Below are 23,146 nucleotides of genomic sequence, written 5' to 3' on the forward strand. Positions count from 1 at the left end.
TTACTTTTTCTTTCACTAAATATAATTTTGAAAATGAAGGAATGATGAAATGCCTTTACTTAACTGATAAAACTGTCCTTGGCTCTACATTTTTTGGATACTTTAATAATCAGTTGCTCTGTTTTTCCTTGTCTTAAAAAAATCTCGTAAACAATCGATTTCTAGGGACTTCAACAATCCTACTGACCTGCATTTAGACAGTTGTAGAATAGAACGTGTTGTTGCGTGAATCACAATTTAAGTAACTACTTAAAGGTAAGGTGACATACAATGGGTGAAGAGAGCAGGTCAGGTCCCACTTTTCATCAGCTAGCTATGCTTATGAATGAATCCCTTAACCTGAATTTGTTTTCACACTGAAAAATTGAGAGCGTTGAAAAAAACAAAGTTGAAATAGTCATGAATCTCAGTGGTCCTTTGGAACCCAAGAATTAAACTTAGCCCAATAATTCATATGATTTCTAAATGGTGGAGTAGGGAAGATCTCCCTTTGTAACCCATACTGATCTCAAACATGTGATCCTCATTTTTTAGTCTCCCAGGTGCTGAGATTACAGGCGTACCCCATCATTTCTGTGTCACTTCTGAAAAAAACCTTCCTGAGCTTTTATTAATGGCACAGGCACTGCAGGGATATACAAAGATGAAGAAAGCCCTTCTGTACTAAGAGGCTTAAGACACATGCAAAGTTTTTTTTCTCTTTCTTTTCTCTTTGTTGTAGTGCTAGGCAGCACTTTTCTTTAATAAAGGCGAAGTAGGGGCTGGGGGTGTAGCTTTGTGGTAGAATTGTACTTAGCATGCTTAAAGCTCTGGGTAGCTCAGGAGCAGAGCACTTGCCTAACATATTCAAAGCCCTAGGTTCTAGCCCTGCTCTGTAAAAAGAACAACATGCAAACAAAAAGACTGTGTGATGGTGCGTGCTTGAGTCCAGGACCTTGATACCAGCCTGGGTAACATAGTAAGACTCTGTTTTTAAAAAAAAAATTAAAGTAGATGTTTGAAGAAACTTATCTTCTCCCGGTGTATTCTTTGGGTTTAAAGGAGAGACTGGATTAATTTTGTGCACTGATCAGAGGTTTGTGCCATGCTTTCATGGAGGAATGGCTTTTGAGATAAGTGTGAAAAGAGCAAGAATTTTGACAGATGGTGGTAGGAGGAAGGGCATTTGAGGCAAGAAGGAACAACATGAACAAATAAATCAATAAAACCCTCAAGTGTGGTTTATTCATTTCAATGGCAGGATTCTGAGGTAGAACAGAGGCTTAAGGCATTTGTGGAAGATGTGCTGATAAGACCTCGCCCTCTTCAGGTGATGACACACACAAAACTGAATTCATGGTCTTCTAGGGTAAAACAGATGACCCACTTACATCTGATGGGAACAGGTTTGGGGATGTAGCTCTGACCTGAAGCAGCTGGAATGAACCAGTCTGGAGCTCCGCCCCACACCTCACAGAGCTGTCCCCCAACCACTAGAGATCAGTGTCTCAGCACACAAGTGAGGCAGCTCTGCCACGAGGACGGTGAGAATGTCTTTTCTATAGAAAATGAGGAATCATCGAAGGTTCCATTGCCAACTACAGCCGTGATACTAATATAGTTGAATGGTATCTTTCTTTAGAAAGACAGTAAGCATTTCATTTTTACTTTTCAGTGACCTTTCAGAGGTTTTTCAACCTTGTACATTTAGAACTCGGAGGAACAGTACAACAATTATGAGCCATCATAGTTTGGTAAGTATCAAAGTAAGTATCTGAAGTGATTTGGAGTAGTGAAAATAATTCCAAATATATTTCTTTCTAGAAATTATATGCTGTGCCCGGTTGTTTTGAAAAAAGAGTTTTATTTCACCTGTCTTCTTTACTAGTTTTGTGGTAGCCACTCTTTTCAGTACAAAGAAAAGAGAATTTGCTAAAAATTTGTGTTGCCTTTACTGTGGGACTTCATATGCTTAAAATTGTTCCTAATTTATCACTGCTTGCATCACAGTTGTAAGGTAAGTAGGGAATAACTTTCATTTATAGCTGAGAACAGTGGTCTTTACTTGACTTAGGATAGAAAACACGCTTAAATGGTAATAGAGTGTTTCTGACACTCCTCTGTCATACAATTGTGGTTTCCTGAAGTATAGACTCTAGTGACTGTCCTCCATAGCCAGCATCACCTTATTGGAGGGTTACATCAGGAGGAATTATGCAGAGGTTTTGGTATAGTAGCACATCTCATGTGGAGATAAGTCCTCCAGCAGCTTCAATTCCCTGGAAGACATCTGATATGTAAGCACATCGACTTGTGAATGACAGAACTAGATTTCCATAGTCATGCACAAAGGTTCATCAGATTGTGTATAGGACAGCTTCTCTGACCTCTGAATCATTTAAAGTTTATTCACAATTATAATAAGCTTCCAAATCAGTAGTGTTTAAGAAGCAGCAAATCTGAAGTAACATTGGATTAAAGGTATGCTAATTGTTGCTACAAGATTGGAGAAGGAAAAACTGAAAAGCAGACTTTTGATAGGCCCCTAAGGATGTCTCTATTATAGATCTATATTATAACCATATAGTGTTCTTCTTTGTTTGTTTGGTTTGGATTGGTATTAGGGATTGAACTCAGCCTTGCACTTGCTATGCCAGTGCTCTATCATTTGAGTCATGCCCCCAAATCCAATAGGATCCCTGAGTTCTTAACCTTTTCTAAATTTCTACCAACATATGTGTAGTAGTTTACATGTTAACAAAAGTATATTCTCTCATTTAATTCCTATAACCCTCTGAAACAAGGCAAAAGGTATTCTTTCCAATTAAAAGCAGCAGTGACTAAGACTCAGAAATCATAAGTGACTTGCTTTGATTCTTAAATTCATACAATAGTAAGTAACAGCTGAGATTCGAATAAAGATCATCCAGGGCTATTGTCTTTGGTATAATCTGAGAAAGGGCAAAATATAACACATTTTCGATTTCCACCTGAAGTGGCTAAAAATACTTATGAGGGAAAATGTTAGCTATCTAGCAATCTAGAGGTTTGATTCGCTTCACTTCCTTCCCCGAGGATGCTTGGAAATAAAACTAATTTTTTGTTGGATATATGAAAAATGTTTTTACATGTTATACAGCTGCGCTCTTCATAAGAGTAGTATAGCTACAGTTCACTTAACTCTTTTATAAAATATGAAGATTCTCATCAGCTCTGGTCTAAGCTCATCTCTCACTACTCCTTAACAAACACCCTAAGTTCTGGCTGTCCTAAAAGAGGGCAGTAATTCACTGTTCTTGATTGGTCCTTATGCAGTCTTCACCCCATCCTCCTTTCTTGCTTTCTTATCCCTTGTAACCCCTTTTAACCCAGATATCTCCTTTTCACAGGCTTCTCCACCATCGTATTAATTACATTGTATACAGTGTACTCTGAAAAATCTTATTGTGCTTATCTGTGTCCCAAGGTAATCTGCAAAGAGTACAACATTGGCCAATGGAATGGAAAGGAGGGGACAGTAAAAGAGAAACAATCAGAAACAAGAGTTCCATAATTTGGCAACTGATTAGATATATGGCCTGGAAGGATAACCCCAAGTGACTAAAATGATGTTTCTTGGTGGCCAGAGGAATGATAGTGCCTTGATTAGAAATAGAAAAATTGGGAGGATAGGTAGTTTGAGGGGGAAGAAGATAAATTCTTTTGGGGAACTGAAGGTGCCACTGGCTCTATGCCGTTCAAAATCATCTTCTAAATCTTTTTTTTTTTGTTTTAGAGCCTGCCAGCTTCCTGTCTTATTTCACCACTTTTCACTTCAAGCTGATGACCCTGTCTCACTCCACAGAGAAAATAGATGCATATTTTGTATAATGTCAGCTTTCTTCTCCTTCCAGTGTCTTTGTCTTCACATATGGCTCTTCTGCCTTGTGATTCATTCTAACTCCCCTGTCATTTTGCTCAGCTATTATCTCCTCTCTGCTTTGGGCCTTCGATCACTTCCTATTTTCCTTCTACCTTCTTCTTCCAAATCACAAGCATACTATGAGGAAAATGAACTTATTTCTTTTTCATATGTCTTTCTTTCCATCGATTCCATTCTCCAAACTTTTTTTTTAAATTGGCAGTACTGGGGTTTGAACTCAGGGCCTTGTACTTGCTAGATAGGCACTATACCATTTGAGCTATGTCCCAACTCTTTGTGAGCTACTTTGTAGTTTTGTCTAAAATTGGCAAGTGTGTATTATATAGATGTAGTATCTAAATTTCTGACTCTTCCACAGTCAGTTTATGACCATCCTCACTTTGGCTTTCCTGATTGTTTTGTTGTCTTTAGCTGTCTTTAGTTCTCTGACTAACACATGTACGCACTCATTCATTCTTTAGTCCAGGTCTCTTCAGCCTGTTAAAGCATGCCCTTGCTTTTTCTGCTTTGCCTGCTACCTTAGTGTTTTTCAATGTCTTCATTAGTTGTTCATTAGTAAATATGTGTTGTTTTCATAATGGAAAGGATTTGACTTAGAGGGAAAAAGTAAAAGAAAAGGCTGTCTTCTAGCTGATACAGAGTATGGGAAGAAAATATCCTTATTGTCATTTTAAGCTATTTTGAAGAACATCAATCATAAATAAAATGATATACTGGATTTATTAGTCTGTCTTTACCTGCTGGCATTATTAGAACTAAAAATTGGTAACAGTACTGTTTGTTTTCCTTTCCTTTTTCATATAGTTACTAATTTTAGATCAGTGACGAAGTGACTATTTCCAGTGCCCAGACTGTTTTACTCCCTAAATGTACACGGTTCTGCATTCATTTAGGAGAAGTGCTCAGAATCAGTGCCTATCTGGTGAGAGATGGTGATTTGAGCTTGGAAACCTGGTGTACTTGCTAAAGAGTGAATATACTGCCCCTAGTGCATTAATGTTCAGGGATTCGAAAAGCTAAATTTCTAAGAAGAATGTGAAATATTATCTAGGAGGAGATTACACCAGAACTGACAGCAGACTGCTACATTTTGGTTGAGAAAGTATAAATGTTTACTTTTCCTTTTCAGTTGCTGTCATCCTTACCTAGTCATATTCCCAGTAGCATACTGCAGAAAATCAAAAGGGGAAAATTTTCCTTACTACCTAGGATTTGATGGCTTTTTTTTAGATTTTACATTTTTATTTTGGCTTCAAAGATTAAGATATTCCAAATGAGTCAGGATACGACTCTGGTTAGTTTCAGACATTACACTTCCAAGTGTGCAGCTAAAATATTGATGTGACACATTTGACAGTCTTAGAATGTTTGTTCTTCTCATTTGTGTGATTATGTCAGATGAGTTACAGAAGGCTTGTGAATGAAAATTATGTTTTTAACCCATATGTTTGTTCTTGTAGGAAGAAGGCCTGGATATGATGAACAGAGACATTGAACATGAAAGGTAAATGCATCACAAAAGCAGAGCCTAACCTAATAAATGTCATATTTGTACACACTAATGGCCTTTCTTTCTTTCCTTCCTTCTTTCTTTCCTTCTTTCTTTATTTCTTTTGTTTTAGGGAAATGCAAACATCAATGCAGATAAGCCAGTCATGGGATGAGAATTTGAGCCTGGTAAAGTTTTCTCAATTTTGCTTGTGTTTTATTTCCCAGGAAACCTTCATATCAATCATTGGCTTTTTGAATTCTTTTTTGCTTCCCAATTGATTCTTGTTTTTGATCTCTGCTTTTCTAGCAGTATATCAGAATCTGTTCATTTATACATTTAAAATGTAGGTATTTTGTAATGGTATGTAAGAGCTGTGATGTGTTGAATTATTATGAGGTGATTATGCTTTGTATTTACAGGGTGATAGTGGTTTTGACAAGCAAGAGAAATTGTATTCTCCAAAGAGAATTGACTTCACTCCAGTTTCTCCAGCACCTTCGCCCACCAGAGGATTTGGAAAGGTAAGATAGTTGATATGATATTAGATGTCTCTTATATACCAAGCTATTTACTCTCAAAAACATGCATACACAAGTCACCTCAATTTTAAAGCATCTAATGACTTGAGGGACCACTGAAAATCTGTGGTAGTAATTTAGAAATATAGATATGCATATATATGACACACACATACCTAAGCAATTCTAAGGATGCTATTTCTGTCATTTGAATACTGGAACAATAGAATTGCTCTAATATTGAATATGTTTTTTAGCAGTGCTTTTCACCATCCTTACAAATGTTTGTGAGTAGCAGTGGGCTGCCACCAAATCCCATTTCTAATCCAAGACAATTTCCAAGGTAAGTGAATTTGAATTATTTTTATCTGTTTGATTGTGTTTTGAGACAGGGTCCCTCTGGAGCCCAAGCTAACCTAGAACCTGAACTCTCCTGCCTCAGCCTCTTGAGGATAAATACAATTTTTTGGTCTGATTTTCCCTAATACTTCATTATGAGAATATTCAAGCATACAGAAAAATTGAAAGAATCTTTATAGCTAAGAGCCATATGCGTAGGCATATGTATTCTGTCATTAATATGTTGCCAGATAGTGCTCATTGATATTCAAAGAGGAGACGTGTATGTACCCACTGCACACACACCAGACAATACACTCATTTTAAAGAATAAAAATTCAAGATTATAGATCAGTCAAGATCTAAATAATTGTTAAATAAAATATCTTTTTCTTTATATTGTAAGTATTTCGTCTTATAGAACGACTTTTTTAAAGGCTGCAAATGCCTTGTTAATCTAGGTTGCTATAGTTTTAGTCAAATCATATATTGGCAATTCAGTTACCTAGCCTATAACTGGCACTTTCCATTTTTGTTTTTATGGCTATCAACTTTACTTATTTGGTAGGCTGTAGTTTAGTGCAATTTATTTTGTATCTTGGAAATTAATGTCACATCATCCTGTTTGTTTATTTGTCGAAGCAGGACAAGTCAGAGTCCAGTCAAGTGCATTAGGCCCAGTGTTCTTGGTCCTCTGAAAAGAAAAGGTATGTAGCAGCATGGTGACACTGATATCTGCTAAGACAGTAGATCTTAAATGTCCTCATCATATACCATAAAAAGGTAAATAACTGAGGGGATAGATGTGTCAGTTGACCTGATTATGATCACAGTATGTACATATAGCAAATCATCACATTGTACACATTATATTATACTCTTGGTTATTACTTATAACTCAGTAAAGCCATGGAGATAAGAATAGATGAATCACACTTCTAATATTAAACCTAACCATGTTGAATTAAAAACTAGAATTTTTGTCTGAATCAATTGATAGCATTACTTTCCTTCTGTGGGAGGAGATCAAAGAGGGGGGGTAGACAAATGAAGACAAGAGGCAGGGAGCATGCAGTCATAACATTCAATGCATATCCTATGAAATTATGAAAATGCAGGGGTTTGGTTGGGAGGGATGTAGGAGAATGATGAAAGGGTGACATTGGTCAAGATGCATTATGTACTTATAAACGGATTTGTTGAATGAACTGGTTTGTGGAACTTCTTAAATGTAATAAAAATGTAAAAATTTGAAGCTCAGTACTGGTGGCTCATACCTGTAATCCTAGCTACTCAAGAGGCTGAGATCTGAGGATCACAGTTCAGAACCCAACATGGGCCGGAAAGTCGGTAAGACAGTATCTCCAATTAACCACGAAAAAGGCAGAAGTGAAGCTGTGTCTCAAGTGGTAGAGCACCAGCCTTGAGCAAAAGAGCTGAGGTACAATGCCCAGGTGCTGAGTTCAAGTCCCAGAACCAGCACAAAAAACAGTTGTAGGAAAGAAAATTTCATCTTATACTTCTTAACTAAGACATATCAATGTTCTGTGTGTGTTTCTTTTACTATTTATTTTCAGTGTTCCATTTTTTTCAGCTCTGGTGCCATATAGAATGGTTATGATTGAAAATATTTGCTATGGCATCAAGAAGTTTGATTGTTTATATTAAATAAAATCATAAGCCGGGCACCAGTAGCTCACGCCTATGACCCTAGCTACCCAGGAGGCTGAGATCTGAGGATTGTGGTTCAAAGCCAGCCTGGGTAGGAAAGTACATAAGACTCTTATCTCCAATTAACCACCAGAAAACTGGAAGTGGTGTTATGGCTCAAGTGGTAGAGCTCTTCAGCTCAAGAGTTCAGTGCCAAGGCCCACAGTTCAAGCCCCATGACTGACAAACAAAGAAAGAAAGAAATAAAATGAAAAAAGGAAAAAGCAAGTTGAATCAGAGAGTAAGACCCTAAATTTAAGCCTCAGTACCAGCTTCTAAATAAATAAATAATGACAGAAAGATGTTTTTCCCATGTATACTCTGATTCTAAATTTTGTAAATTAGCTATTTTATACTGTCTGTATTTTTCCACACCTCATATCTTCATCTTATATTTTTATATTATCGATACATATTCCAAAAATAATTGCCTCTCAGTGATCTGAATGTAAAAAAGATACACAGTTGATATGTTGCAGAAATATGTGATAAGGTCATAGCAAATATCCTTGTAAAAGAGAATTTGTTCAAATTTAAGGTAAGTTTCAGATCCCATCACTAAAGATTTCTTCAGCAAAGAAAGAATTGTCATGTATTGGTTCTGTAGGGTTTGTGATGTAACTGAGTGTTCTTTTCACGACACTTATTTTGAGCCGCAAAGCATTCAGGTGGCCTCAGTCACCACTAGTGTTACATGCTTCTACGAGACATCTGATGGCATCTGTATATACTTTTGAATTTCCTTTAGGTAATTGTACAAAGAAGTTGCCATTCAATAGAGCAGTTTATGAATACAATGTCTCTTGGTCAATGTCACGTCTTTTAATATTCTCACCCACCCCATCCCACCCCACCTTTTCCCTCACTTTTCTTAATTTCTAGGTTATGTACTGGATTCTTTTTTTGGCCATTTAACAAAGCAATTTACGTATATAGTGGATCTTGATCGGTGCCATCCCTTCAATATTCCCCCCCCCTTTTATCTATAGTTTCTCTTATTTTTCTTAGTTCTATGGCATATGCAATGCATTCTTGTCTGCATTCTATTCATTTCCACAAGCACTCTGTAAAGCAGTATGCACAGTCCTCAAAAAACTAAACATAGAACTAACCCTTGACCCAGCAATTCCACTTCTGGGCATTTGTCCAATAAAGCACCAACAAGGATACACTAAAGCCACCACTACAGTCATGTTTATTGCAGCTTTCTTTATCATAACCAAGGTATGGAATCAGTCCAGATACCCCTCAGTGGATGAATATTAAGAAAATGGGGTACATATATACAATGGTATCTGTATATTTAAAAGAGCAAAGATATTCAACTGCTTTTTATTATTCCTGGCAATATGACTGCATAATTAAAAGTATTGTCTGTCATTTATAATTTTAAAAATTATATATATATTAAAAATACTGAACAACTCATGAATTTGTGTGTCAACCTTGCGTGAGGACCATGCTAATCTTCATATATGTGCTGCTGAAGGGAGAACTTTTATTTTTAGGTACTAGAGTTTGAGCTCAAGGCCTTGCCCTGCTTCCAACCCTTTTTACTGTAGGTTATTTTTTAGATAGGGCCTCATTTTTTTGCTTGAGGTCATCCTCAGACCAGGATTCTCTTGAGGGCAGCCTCAGACCAGTATTTTCTACATTTGGCCTCCCAAGTAACTGGGATGACAAGTTAGCATCAGCACCCGAAGTTTGTTTTGTTCAGATGAGGTCTTGCTTTTTCTTGAGGCTGGTCTCAAATGGCAGTCCATTCATTTCTGCCTCTTAAGTAGCTGAGATTGCAGGCATAGAACGACCATGCTCAGTTCAGATGTCCTTTTAAACAAGAGTTTTAATAATAACCTTTTCCTGTGTTTCAGTCTTGGGGCTTGAACTCAGGGCCTGGGTGCTGGGTTTGAGCTTTTTTGCTCAAGGCTAGTGCTCTGGTACTTAAGCCACTGCCCCAATTACAGATTTTTGGTGATTGATTGAAGATAAGAGTCTCATGGACTTTCCTACCTAGTCTGGCTTAAAACCATGATCCTCAGATCTCAGCCTCCAGAGTAGCTAGGATTACAGGCGTGAGGCACCAGTTATCTTAACGATAACTTCTAAGAAGCAATTAAAGTGATTTCATTATGCAGATCACCTTCAGGAGCAATAGACAAACCGTATCTCTTATATTAGGAGAATGGAGACTTAAGGCTTTGGTGAAATCTTTCTGCTCATAGGCAACTTAAAAATGATTTGCTTTGGAAAAGAGATCCTGATATGGTGACATTTTTATGAATAAAAGTACTTTTCTTTGATCTTGAATGATGTTATTTACAGCCCTGGGAACATTCTGAAGGGCTATTAAGTGGAAATATACTTGAAAATAAAACCATTATTGTTTTTATTAACTTGAAATTTATTGCAGAAAGATAATGAAAGTAGTGATCTTTAGTTTCATAGCTATTCCAAAATATGCCAGTAGATGGAGGGATTTGCTAAAAAGGGCTGAAGTCTTTTGCTAGTACCTTACTTGTAAGGTACATGTTTCAAACAACAACAACAACAAAAATTTGAAAAGGGGCTTCATCTGTCAAAGTTCAAGTTGTGTTAGACAATTCGAACTAGTTGATAACAATATATTAAGCATTATTCCCATTGGTGCCATGTTGTCCTCTTATCAGCTCTGAGAAAATTTATACGATACAGTCAGTACAATGTCAAATTCATAAATAATATGTGGTTTCAATTGAAAGTGTGCCTTCAAACTTATACTTTTTAATTTTTATTGTTATTATAAAGTGATGTACAGAAAGGTTACAATTACATAAGTCAAGTAATGAGTATATTTCTTTCTGAACAATGTTACTCCTTCTCTCTCCTCTCTCCCAGTTTTTCCCTCCTTAGACTTATAATCTTTATTTTCAATAGACGAAAGCAACTTTTTACTTATACATTATTTATTAGACTGCTCTTTTTTGTTAATTTGAAACAAAGTTTCTTTGTAGCCCATGTTGGCCTAGAAATTTGATTCTCCTCTCAAACCCAGCTAGGCAACACTTTTTTTTAACCCATCTGCTATTACCTTAGGAAATGTTTAGGTATTAAAATGTGTAAAGTAAATAATATTTGATAATCATCTAGCATAAAATATTCATTGTGAGCTTTCACTGTTTGGAAAATCCTTTATACTCTCGATTACTTTTGATTCATTTTGCCTTATGTAATCAATATTCTCTAAATCTATGAAAGAATAGGAAGCTGGGGTCTGTGGCTCATGCCTATAACCCTAGCTACTCTGAAGGCTAAGATCTGAGTATCCAGCCTGGAAAGGGTAGTCTGTGAGGCTCCTAGCTCCAGTTAGCTACCAGAAGAGCCGGAATTAGAGCTATGTCTCAAGTGGTAAAGCACTAGCCTTGAGATAAAAGGCTCAGACATAGGGCCCAGGCCCTGAGTTCAAACTCTAAGGACTGGCGCAAAAAAATGATTGTATATGCATCTATAACATGCTATGTGTAATGAACAAGGTTTTGTTAAGAATGCTGACGGGTTATATGGAAGCATATTTCTTCTATGTTAAAGCACGTGGGAAAATGGTTTTCTAGTTTGTTTGAGACAGGATCTAGCTATGTGGCCCAAGCTGTCTTTGAATTTCTCCTTCTGCCTCAGCCTTCCAACTGTTGGTGTTGCATACCTCCTCCACCACATCCAGCAGAAAATAGCTTTTAAATGATGACATAAAGATGTATTCTGTGCTTTGATTAAACAAGGATCACTTCATTTGAATGGTATTATTTCTTTCCAATTTAGGTGAAATGGAGACAGAAAGCCAGCCCAAGAGATTCTTCCAAGGTACCACCAGCATGCTGTCTCCAGATGGTGAACAACTGTCGGATCTCAGTTCATGGTAAAAAAATGAAAAAAAAATCAAAAAAATATTAGGGTATGATTCATTTTTAAAAGACTCATAAGAGAAAAGGTCCCTGGTGATATAAATAATTTTGAATAATAATTTTTAAGTTGTGAATACTTCCTTTGGAAGTGTATGCATCGTTTTGGCACTTTTACTTTTGTACCTAGCTCATATTAGGTCAGCTCCTCTCAATAGATGGCATGGTATGGTGCAGTGCTAACTGACTGGTGTGGGATAGAATTTCTGGGTTGTGGGGCTGGGGATATGGCCTAGTGGCAAGAGAGCTTGCCTCGTATACATGAGGCCCTGGGTTCGATTCCCCAGCACCACATATACAGAAAACAGCCAGAAGTGGCGCTGTGGCTCAAGTGGCATAGTACTAGCCTTGAGCAAGAAGAAGCCAGGGACAGTGCTCAGGCCCTGAGTCCAAGGCCCAGGACTGGCCAAAAAAAAAAAAAAGAATTTCTGGGTTGCTGAGGGTAATGTACATTGTTGATTGCTGCTCTGCTTGCATTTTGTATTCCATTATTTTGTTCTATCAAATAATAGCAACATATTCTTCATTATGTGCACTAGTCAGACTTTTTTTCACTGTGACAAGATACTCAACCTAAACAAGTTAAAGGAGGAAGGAGTTTTCTTTTGTTTTTTGGCGGTTCTTTTTGCCAGTCCTGGAGCTTGGACTCAGGGCCTGAGCACTGTCCCTGGCTTCTTTTTCCTCTTGAGACACAGCACCACTTCTGGCTTTTTCTGTTCATGTGGTGCTGAGGAATCGAACCCATGGTCTGTGCATGCTAGGCAAGCACTCTACCGCTAAGCCACATTCCCAGCCTGAAGAGTTTGTTTTGTTTCATGGCTTCAGAGGATTTAATGCATAGTTCTTGGCTCCATTGATTGTGAGGCCATTGTGAAACAGAACATCCTGGTGGTAGGAACTTATGATAGGAAGCAGAGGAGATGAAGGGATTGGGGATTGAATGCTACTTTCAAAGGCACATTCCCATTGGACCTACTTCTACCTAGGCCCACCTCTTAAAGCTTCCACTATTTCTTGGAATAGTGCCTGCATCTGAGAACCAAGCAATCCACACACATGAGCCCGTGTACAACATTTTATATTTAAAAAATAACCTTTTCTTCCTACCCACTAAAGTCTCATGGCCATCTCGTAATTCAAAATGCTTTTAGTCAATTCCCCAAAGTCCCCCAAACCTTCAAATTTCCAACATTCTTCAGTGGTTGACCAGTTGTTCTAGCATACACGAGCCCTTGGGTTTGATCTGCCATAAGAAAAGGAAATGAAAAATGAAAAGTATTGCAAATTAATTTGGTCTTTTATGCCTTTATAGCTGTAATGGTTGGGGTCTGGCCTATTTCTGAAATGCTCTCAAGGCACGATTCCTATTATGCTAATGAAAAGTCCTTGACTTCTTTTTAATGGTGTTGATCTCTTCCAAAACCTTGCCTTCCTTAATGCCAACTTTACACAGGCTTTTCTGACTAAACTGCAACTTTTCCAGGCCTTTATCTTCTGCTTTTTGTTCTCAATTCTTTCTGTAAACCTGGCTCCAAACAGCTCTTCATAACCATGCTGCAACTGAATGCTGGACTGTCTAGAAATTTCCTTCACCAGATTCATTTTGTTTATTGCCATTAAACTCAGTCTCCCACAAAGTTTCAAGACATGGACAAATGTGGATAAGTTCTTTGCTAAAATGTACATAAATGGTTTCTAGTCTGATTTCCAATACAGTCCTTGTTTCTATATGAGACCTTATGACTTTATTGTCCACAGTTCTGTTGGAATTATGGTCTTCTGAGCTCTGACCTGAATCACTTATTAAACTCTGCATACCCCAAACTTTTCAAAATTCTTTTCACAGGCCAGTTCCAAATGATTCAAATCCACATAATCAGGTTGTGACATTAATAATCAAATTTCTCTGGTACCAATTTTTTATATCAATTGGACTTTTTTTTTATCACTGTGACCTGATACTAGACATAAACAATTTAAGAGGGGAAAGTACTTGTTTTGTTTAAAGCTCTAGAGATTTCAGTCCATCCTGACTGGGAAGGTACAGCAGAAAACAGCAGCAAGTATCATTGTAGGCAGGAAGTAGAACAGGGGACCCGGGAGCAGTTTTGACATTCAGAGGCATGCCTCTCTCATCTCCCCAAATAGTGCCACCAGCTGGGAAATATGTGCTTAGCATGTGAAACCTTTAGGGATTATTTCTATTCTCGAAATTCACTATGTAGCCACAGCTGGCCTTGATCTCGTGAACTTGTCTTAGCTTTCTGAGTGTTGATGCCACATTTGTGTGTACCCTACCATTCCTGGCTTAAAGTTACTTTTTATTTATTTTTTGGGTGCAGAGCCTAAGGCTTTATTTAACTCAGGGCATGGGCACTGTCCCTGAGTTTTTCACTCAAGGCTAGCTTGAACCATAGCTCTACTTCCAGCTTTTTTGGTGCTTAATTGGAGATAAGAGTCTCATGGACTTCCTTCCTGGGCTGGCTTTGAACTTGAGATCTCAGCCTCCTTAGTAGCTAGGATAACAGGCATGAGCCACTGATGCCCAGCGAAGCTTGCATTTTTATATGCAAGAGTTCCTGATTCTTAGGGTCTAATCACATAATTGGTAGTCTTATTCATCCTGGTTTAGGGTTCTAAGTGCCTTCAGTATTTTCTGAAAAGTTAACTAGTTGTTGTTATTTTTTTAACCTGAAGTTGAGCAATTCGATCCTAATGTACATATAGTAGAAAGGGCAAAGTATAGTAGCAGTAACTAGGTAATATTTATTAAATCTTCTAGTATGTTCCAGTCAACATGCTTTGTATCCATGTACTAGAAACTGCTATCATATCTCAGAACTTTTTTGTCACCTAAATTTTAGCATTCCCATGGATGGAAGAAGTATATTAACCATTTTATAAGGTATATGGATTGACAATTCCTTCTTCCCAAATCACTTGCTGATCACTAGTTGATCAATAAATCACAGGCTTATTCGTGTTAATTAGGCTTACTGACCTGTACTGCTGGAATGTTGGAGCAGATGCCTTGTTGATTGCTCCAGCTATTTTTTAAGTCTCACACCCTGGTTTTGCCCCTCAACTCTGTGTGTCCTTAATAACTCTGTGCTAATTTTGGTACACAGTGCTTTTTCAGGTATGTAGACAATTTCAAAAAGCAATGCTTGAAGCTTGTCAAGAGGACTAGTAGGTGAAACTCTATACTTGGTGCAAACTACATAGCATTTTTATGGCAAAGCATGCTTGACTATAGGCACACAATTATAAATAGGTTTGCTTACCCAGTGACCAAGTTAAGTAAATGTTGACACCATTTTGCCAAGCTGGTGGTATCACTCTGTGATAGAGCATACACTTTAACATGTATAAAGCCCTGGGTTACATTCCTAGCACGACAACAATAATACACACTGAGATTTAGTCTTACATTGTCCTAGACTGACTGCAGGATGCCATAAAGCAAGTTCCTACAAATAAAAACAGGAATGAGAAAGCATAGTATTTGCCAAGGTTCCTTGCTCCTGTGTTCTAAACAGCACAACCTTAGCTGTTTGTGAAAATGGCTACTGTGAGACTTCAGTTTTTGTTACCACTACACTCATACTCATGAGCAGACTGGGGAGTGGCTGGGTGAGGCCTGGAAACAGAGACATTAGTAATGAAGAAAAGGTTTTATTTGTGCCATTCCTGGGGCTTCAACTCGGGGCCTAGGTGCTGTCCTTCAGCTTTTTTCATGCTCGGCAAGCACGCTACCACTAAGCTACATTCCCAGCCTCCTTCATCTTTTTTAATCAGTGTTAATGCTCTACTACTTGAGCCACAGCTCCACACTTGGTGCTGAATTGGAAAATAACAGTCTCGTCTCCTACTTTCCTGATTGAGCTGGCTTTGAACCGTGATCCTCAGATCTTACCCTCCTGAGTAGCTAGAATTACAAATGTGAGCCACCGTTGCCCAACATGAGCCAGTGGCACCAGGCAGAAACTTTGACTCCTTACGCAGAAAAAAACTATTACATAGAAGACATTTGCATTATTCATATCCCAAGTCTACTGTGATACATTCATTTTTCAAAACTCATAAAAAATGTGTCTAAAGGAGTACTAACCAGATGCTGTGGTACATACCTGTAGTGCACTTAGGAGACAGAGGCAGGATTGCTAGAGCCCACTTTCAAAAACAAAAATAAGAAGACAGTGAAGTAAACTTTTAAATAATGTTTGAGTTGGCTTGTAGGATCTGTTCATCTGAGGTTACTAAAGCTTAAATTTATGCTAAGACTTTTTGGGGTATCTTAAGGATGCTGACATGTCTATAGTGAAGAGATTTTAAGTACAAGGTAGTTTTTTAATGCAGAACTTTTTCTTCTCTCTCCTAAGTGCAGTTTCATTTATCAAAATCAAAATAGGACAGAGATAGGAACCGGCTGTGTTCTGGCTTCTATCGCCCAGATGGCAGTATACTTGTTAACAAAAGTAAGGAAACCATTTTTTTATGCTACCTTTTAGAGAGCAGATAAAGGATCCAGTCATTAGTAGTTGTTATTTCATCATTCTAATCTTTATATTTACTCCCTAGCCCACATCACAAAGAAAAGGATAGGTTTTACAACCTTTAAAGTTTATGTACTAGATAATAATCTTGAAAATCTGACATCTCTGAAGGATAAACTAAACTTGAAATATGAGTATGTATCTACTAGGACTTTGCCAGTGGGTATAATTTTTATTTTCATTTTCTTTTACTACATTAAAATCTGAGATGATTGCCAATTAGATCTGAGGCACAATCACAATACCGGAGTTATGTCATTTTGCATTTTGTCCTTGTAAATATCAAGAGTTTGCACATAATTCAGAAGTGCACCTTGTGTGGTATTTGATTCATTTTGCATGTCAAGGAACTCTTACTCTGTTCCTCGTTCTGCTGGGAATAGAATTGAGTGCATCTGCACTATAATATATGAAATAAAAGGTTAAATGATATATTTGTTCTACATAAAAGGAAAATTCCTCCCGTGAGTCTCTTGTGGTCAGGGCCTTGGGGTTCAATCCCAAATATTGCAAAATAAACAAACAAATCCACATTAGCAGTTATTTGGGAAGATAATGCTTAGGCAAGGTAGTAGAAATGAAAACCCTTATGTATCAGTTCAACCCTTAATGAGGGGTGTGGAGATGTACCCACGGATGTACCTGTTACTTAAATATGCCCTGCATTTGATAGGACTGTGGCTAGTTTATAGTGCATTTGCTTGCTTGCCCTTAATCTGATAGAACCCATCTTATTCAGTGAAGAAGGTAAAACATGGCTCAGCTAGATGAGGTTGTAGCATGAGTCATACTGGATGTCTGAATCTTACTTTATCCTTGTAATGTTTAAATATTAGCTTATACTTTTATCATTGACTTTTCTAGACTTAGGATACTATTATCAGTCATAATACTTTCAGTTATGAGGTTCAATTATTGCTTCCGTGTATATATATTCAGTGGCTTGAATGAAGTAGTTAACTTTTGATTCAGGTACTCTTAAGTCTGGTGTGAATTGTCTACATCTTGGTATGGTTCATTAGTACCTCCATCAGAGCTTAAGCCAAAAAAAAAAAGAAGAAGAAGAAAGTCAAATTGGACCAGAGTTTGTTGTTTTGAGAAGTTGTGGTATAAGACTTAGTGAAACCTAGTTTTGTATGGTATTCTTTTTGTGGATTAAAAATATGTGTAAGTCCTATCTGGGTGCTGGTGACTCATGCCTATAATCCTAGCTACTCAGGAGGCTGAGATCTGAGGATGGTGGTTTGAATCCAGCCCGGGGAAGGAGAGTCCATGAGACTTCTCTCCAATTAACCACCACAAAGCCAAAAATGGAGCTCTGGCTGAACTGGTATGGTAGGGTGCTTAGCCTTGGGCACAAAAGCTCAAAGACAGAGTCCAGACCCTAAGTTCAAGCCCCAGGACCAACATGCACACACACATGCACACACACATGCACACACACACGCACAAAGACAAGTCTTGCTTTATGGGGATGAAACAATGGGGTGATGTGTGACCTGTAGTCTGCTTTATGACCATGTGTTAACCTGCCAGATTAATTACAACAAAACTAGATTTCAGGTTAGTACAAATGTCTATTTAAAGTTTTCCCAAGTTCTAAATCGAAATTGGATACGAAATGTAAGCATACTCTATTTCTGTTAGGGTAAAAATTATATACATTTATATGTAATAACAGAAATTCTGAAATAAGATTTGCAAGTTCATTTTTTTCTAGTTGGTAACATCCCTGTCAGTTTTTGTTTCTCTTCGAGCAATCAACAGTCTTAGGGAAAAAAATTAACTATACAAGTCATATGTTGTATTTTAGAGTGGATATAGGATTCACCCAAGCAAGCAAATCTTATTACAAATGGAATTTTTCAACCCAGGGATCACCAGAACTCTAGTGTTGGAATAAGGCATCTTTATTTAATTCAGATTATCTACACAATAGCCAAATTTTAATCTAAGTCTGTTTTTTTTTTTACCTTGCCAAGTAACATAGAGAGGGACCTGCTGCTTCCCAACAAATAATGTGCTTTAGGAAAGTAAATTCATTTTAATATTAGTCTAGGAAAAAGCTGCAGGAGGAAAAAGCACATATGTTCCAAAGGCAAATAGAAAGGACTTTTTTTTTTGTTTTTTCTAGTGGCTTGTATTATCTGCACAACTTTCAGTAGTTTCAATAATTCATATTTTAGACCCATTTTGCTATTTGGTTGAACAAATGTCAGAGCCAGGTAAATTTTCCAAACTTCTTGCTTAAAAGTGGTATTATTAATGATGCATTTGACAGCAGTGAGCATAGTGAAGGAGGACTGTGGAATATAACTTTTCTAAAGCCCTTGACATTTGGGGGCTGGGGGTGTAGTTCAGTGATAAAGTACCCAGCATGTGTGAGACCCTGAGTTCTATTCCTTGAACTGCAGAAAAAAAGAAAGAAATGACATTTAAAGAAAAAGAAAAGAGCAGAGAAGCAGAAGGGGGTAACGTTGTATTTCACAAGGATAGTGTAGCATGCAGGGATTTCTAAATGTACCATAGGTTGTTTAATATTGGAAATACATCAACCTGGAAACTAAAATAATGTAAGATTAATATTTAGATTTAGAGTATATTAGATCAGGATTGTTTTTTGCAAAGGAGCTAGTGACCAAAATTAAGTGAGGATCCATACTTGCTGATTCCTAATTTCTTCTCCAATTATTTGCTTTTTTCCCATTTCTCAAAATGGAAAGTGTGCCTGTGTAAATTCTTAAACTGCCTGACTACTTCTCCAGCTTTGTCTCTCATTGTGTTTTTCCTCCCTCTACTACACATTTGCCTGCTTTTGATTCCTAGAACTACCCTTGCTTCCTCACAAACCTAGTGGATGCTTACTCATTCTGATCACAGCATAAATCTCATTTCTCAGGAACCTTTGTTTGTTGGCTTACCCACATGTTAGACTCTCATAGCCTCTTGTATCTTTTCTTTATGACTCGGATCACAGATTGTAATTATATATTTATTAGCATTATTCTAGTGTTTTGTCTCCTCCGCTGTCCTATAAATTCAATCAGGACAGGAACTATGTCTATCCTTCACTGTTGTCCTTCTAGTTTCAGCAGACTTCCTGCACTTGGCAGGCATTTAGTAAATATTAGAATAAGCAAATGAGTAAGTTCAGGCCAACTGTAGAACATAGATCTTATATGTTAGATCACTGGCAACTTGATGCCAATTTGCAAAGGCCTTGAGTTTCACGCCTTAAGTGTGAAACCAGATTTATGAGGCAGGCCAGCTTGATTGTTGGGAACTGAGTGCCTGGGATCAATGGACAAGGTATTCCTGAGGTTGGTTATAGAGGTACTTTATGCCCAGGTCAGTTTCAGTGGAAAGATGGGAACAGAAGTCAGTTGTTGAGATTAAAGAGGCCATTGACATGAGGGTATTAGGACTATGGGTAAAGAGCATTCATTTTAGAAACTTAATGAGTGTGTAAACAGAGGGGGGTCTAAGAAAAGTCTTTTAGAGATAGTAGGGGAGACCTTTGGGATTTGAAGAAAGGCAACAGTGTAAGGAATTCATAAAATGAGAAGAATGTAAAACGCATGTAGTTAAAGGGCAACTCAGAAAAAACAGAATTGAAGGCCTCTTGGGAGTGGGCAAGTAGTCAACTGTTGGGCAGTTGAAAGACTGTTCTGGAGAAGAGGGATTACGAAGTGAGGTGATATGCCTGATGCTTTAGTTAGCTGGAGAACGGGTACCTCAGGAAATTACCATTCTTCTTACTCCAAGCCTGATGGGAAAATACGATGATAAATAGGATAGGAATCTCTTGAGCATAAGATTAGGAAGCTACCTCACAAAAACCCATTGCAGTATCAGGAGAAATGCTTACTGCTTGTGGGACAGTCTGGTGTCTCCAGAGGGAAACAAATAATGCAGGTCTTTGAGAGTCTTACTTTGGGTTTCTGAGACTATTCTTTCCCAGGTATTTCATTGTAATACATTACATTGTTCATTGCTGTTGCTTCTATGCTTTTTGTAAATTATGATTTACAAATGCTTTACCAATGTGTGAGTCCTTGAAACCATGTCATTGCATGTTATGTTTACCCTTAATGGATGCATTTGCTTATAATTCTTTTTACTTTGTCTTCAGTTCAGATATTTTGGATGGCAGTAGTAGCAGCAGTGGCTTATCCTCAGACTCACTGGCTTCAGTCAGCGCTCCTGCAGAGTCTTCAGTAGCATGCTCCAATCCATGCTCTTCGCCCATCTTGATGGATGATCTCTCACCCAAGTGACCAAACTATTTCTGATTCAGTGTTTTCACTGCTGTTGCCTACTTAAAACAGTCAGTGAGGAACACAGAGAACTTTGATCCCTAATGAGGATTGAAGTTTGACCAATTTCAACCATTGTGATGCTCTTCTTATTTTTTTGGCATCTCTTTCCTGTAAAGGTTAATTTACAAGTGTAGTGATTTTACTGATGTCTACATTTTGCTGATCTCGTTTTGCATTTGATGACTAAATGTCAAGTATTCACTTTTGATTTGCTTGGAGGATTTTTTTCCTTTGTGCCTCAAAGAGCACCAATTTTTTAGTCTATATATTCAAGGGAGGCACAAATGTGTATTATCTATAACAACAACAATAATAATAGCTTTCTCCAGCAGTGATATGATAGAGTTGATCAGAAATTATCTTGCTTGAGAGATTTTTTTTGTTCTCTGTTGACCATATACTTTCCAGTCTGTTTTATTTCATGTTGATACACAAATTGCTTTTGGTTACATTAAATTTTGGTTTTTCTGCATCAGCTTTAAGTACATTATTTTGTTTCCCTTTCCTGTTTGAGCTGCTTCCTTGCCATTTCTCACAGAGGGAATGAAACCCATAACTGTTTCCATCACTACCCATATTGCTTCTTTGCTTGAAGATTGGCTTTACTGTTGAGAATGTCAATGGACTTACAAGATGCCTGCATTAGTGTCCCCAAAGTTCTTAGGACTTTGCTTCCACAATTGCTATTTCTGTCCACAAATCTATTGCCCTAAGGAATATATAAAATATTGTTGATATTTCTAGGTGGTGTTATCAAGGAGAAGAAATTCCTGCCTTGACCAGATGTGTGGAGCATCTACAAATGAACGAATAATGTTATTTACACCCCAAACCACTGTGTACAAAAGCAAGCACCCATGGAGCTGTCTGTGTGTCGGGTGGTGGTATTGTGGTTTAGGTGCCTGTGTTTCACTGTTGTGCTCTAAAGGAAATACGTTTTAAGGTGGTGTGGAAAAGGAGGCTTATGTATATGATTGCCACATACTCTTTTGCTTACTGCTTTTTTTTTCGGATTCCTTTTTGTCATTGGGTTTGTTTTGTCATGTGGTGATTGGTGTTTTGATTATTGTGTTGCTGCCAGAATCAGAATCCAGCTCTTATTCTCCTGCCTTATAGAGAGTAGCTTAATATTTGCAAGGAAGCTTGTAGGAGCCAAAAAAGATGTTGTTATGCATCCTGTTTTTCAGAACCTGTGTGAGCTGTAGTGTATATGCTATAAGTCTGAGGTACCATGTATTCTTTCGTTTTCCCAGAGGAAACTCCTGACTAAGACATTTAAGAAATCTGCGAATGATCTGTTGTTGTGCTATTTATTATTTCCTACACTGTGCAAAGCTTCTGTTGCAATAGATTTACTGTTCAGACATGATGCCTTGTGTTTAATATGCACACTTACCCACTAGGGTCATATTATTCCATTTTTAAGTGAATGTAAGGAAAGGAAAACCACTGCATTTGTGTCTTTTGAAGGCAAAGATCCTTGGATTGAAAGGAAGAGGATGTGCTTTGAAGGCACACACAGACTAGTGATTGTGTACTGCTTGAATGGAAACCTCTCTTTCAATCAGTAGAGAGAAGCACTTAGCTTGCAGTAGTTCTGTTGCATTCAGGTGTGTTATTCACATTGTAATCACTGCCATAACAGCCGTTAGGTCCTGTGTTGTTTTCCCCTGTGCAACTCATAATCCTTCAAATCCAACCTATATGTATCTATTAGGAGACATGTCCTCTCGTGTGCCGTTTTAAAAACAAACCTCTTTGATGTTATTCAGTACATCTATTCTGTTTGTAAAAACCAAACTATTTGAAGATGTTTTTGCCTCTGTGACAATAATAGATGGTTTTGTCTTTCAGGAGATTTGTCCACCTTCACTCTACTGTCTTCTTTGCCTTAAAGGGACACTTTTGAGTTCTAATTTAAGACTGCTAAGAAATAACCTCCAAAATGTGATGACTTTTAAATTTATTTTCGAAATTCACTGGTAGGGAAAACTGGGGCAGGAAATGGAAGTTGTTCCAGTGGTATGAGAACTTAGAAGGAGGATGATTCACTTTGTTGTATTCACCAAGGGTCATTTTTAGTATTTATTGTTTAAGTGGCCTAGAAAGTGAAGCTTGTGAAGGGATTGCTTTGAAATAAATCCACATAGATATACTACAACCCACATATGAGCTTTGTTGACAGTACACCTTTATTTTTATATAGAGACTAATATTTGAAAAGTGGTTATAAAGTAAACTTCTTTCTTCCTATCTTAATATTGTGTTATTTCAAGCTTCTATTTCAAGCCTCTATTTAAGTTAAATATTAAGAAATGATATAACACGTCTATATGTAATGTTTTTGCTTGAAACTTATATAATCACTGTTTTATGATA

General features: G+C 37.5%; 1 protein-coding gene across 3 annotated transcripts; it reads left to right on the forward strand.

Moving 5' to 3' along the window:
- The first annotated feature begins 1,656 nt into the window (after positions 1-1,656).
- Pabir2 (PABIR family member 2) lies at positions 1,657-22,963 on the forward strand. Of its 3 annotated transcripts, none has more exons than XM_048336541.1 (8): positions 1,657-1,745; positions 5,362-5,405; positions 5,524-5,578; positions 5,813-5,914; positions 6,169-6,254; positions 6,893-6,957; positions 11,753-11,849; positions 20,581-22,963. In XM_048336541.1, the coding sequence occupies exons 1-8, from the start codon at positions 1,716-1,718 to the stop codon at positions 20,723-20,725; spliced, it is 624 nt and encodes a 207-aa protein (XP_048192498.1). In that variant the 5' UTR covers positions 1,657-1,715; the 3' UTR covers positions 20,726-22,963. The 3 variants fall into 3 exon arrangements, with proteins under 3 accessions (XP_048192498.1, XP_048192500.1, XP_048192499.1); XM_048336543.1 differs by having other exon boundaries at positions 21,512-22,963; XM_048336542.1 differs by having other exon boundaries at positions 6,896-6,957.
- The last annotated feature ends 183 nt before the right edge of the window (positions 22,964-23,146 follow it).

This window comes from Perognathus longimembris, chromosome 28, assembly GCF_023159225.1.
Source record: "Perognathus longimembris pacificus isolate PPM17 chromosome 28, ASM2315922v1, whole genome shotgun sequence".
In the NCBI taxonomy this organism is placed as follows: Eukaryota; Metazoa; Chordata; class Mammalia; order Rodentia; family Heteromyidae; genus Perognathus; species Perognathus longimembris.

Bases quoted from the DNA above. Each gene is read 5' to 3' on its own strand.
- Pabir2 (XM_048336541.1), top strand. From the start codon at position 1,716: ATGAGCCATCATAGTTTGGTAAGTATCAAA. The intron at 6,958-11,752 runs GTATGTAGCAGC...TTTCCAATTTAG, and splicing joins TGGTCCTCTGAAAAGAAAAG to GTGAAATGGAGACAGAAAGC. The intron at 11,850-20,580 runs GTAAAAAAATGA...CTTTGTCTTCAG, and splicing joins CTGTCGGATCTCAGTTCATG to TTCAGATATTTTGGATGGCA.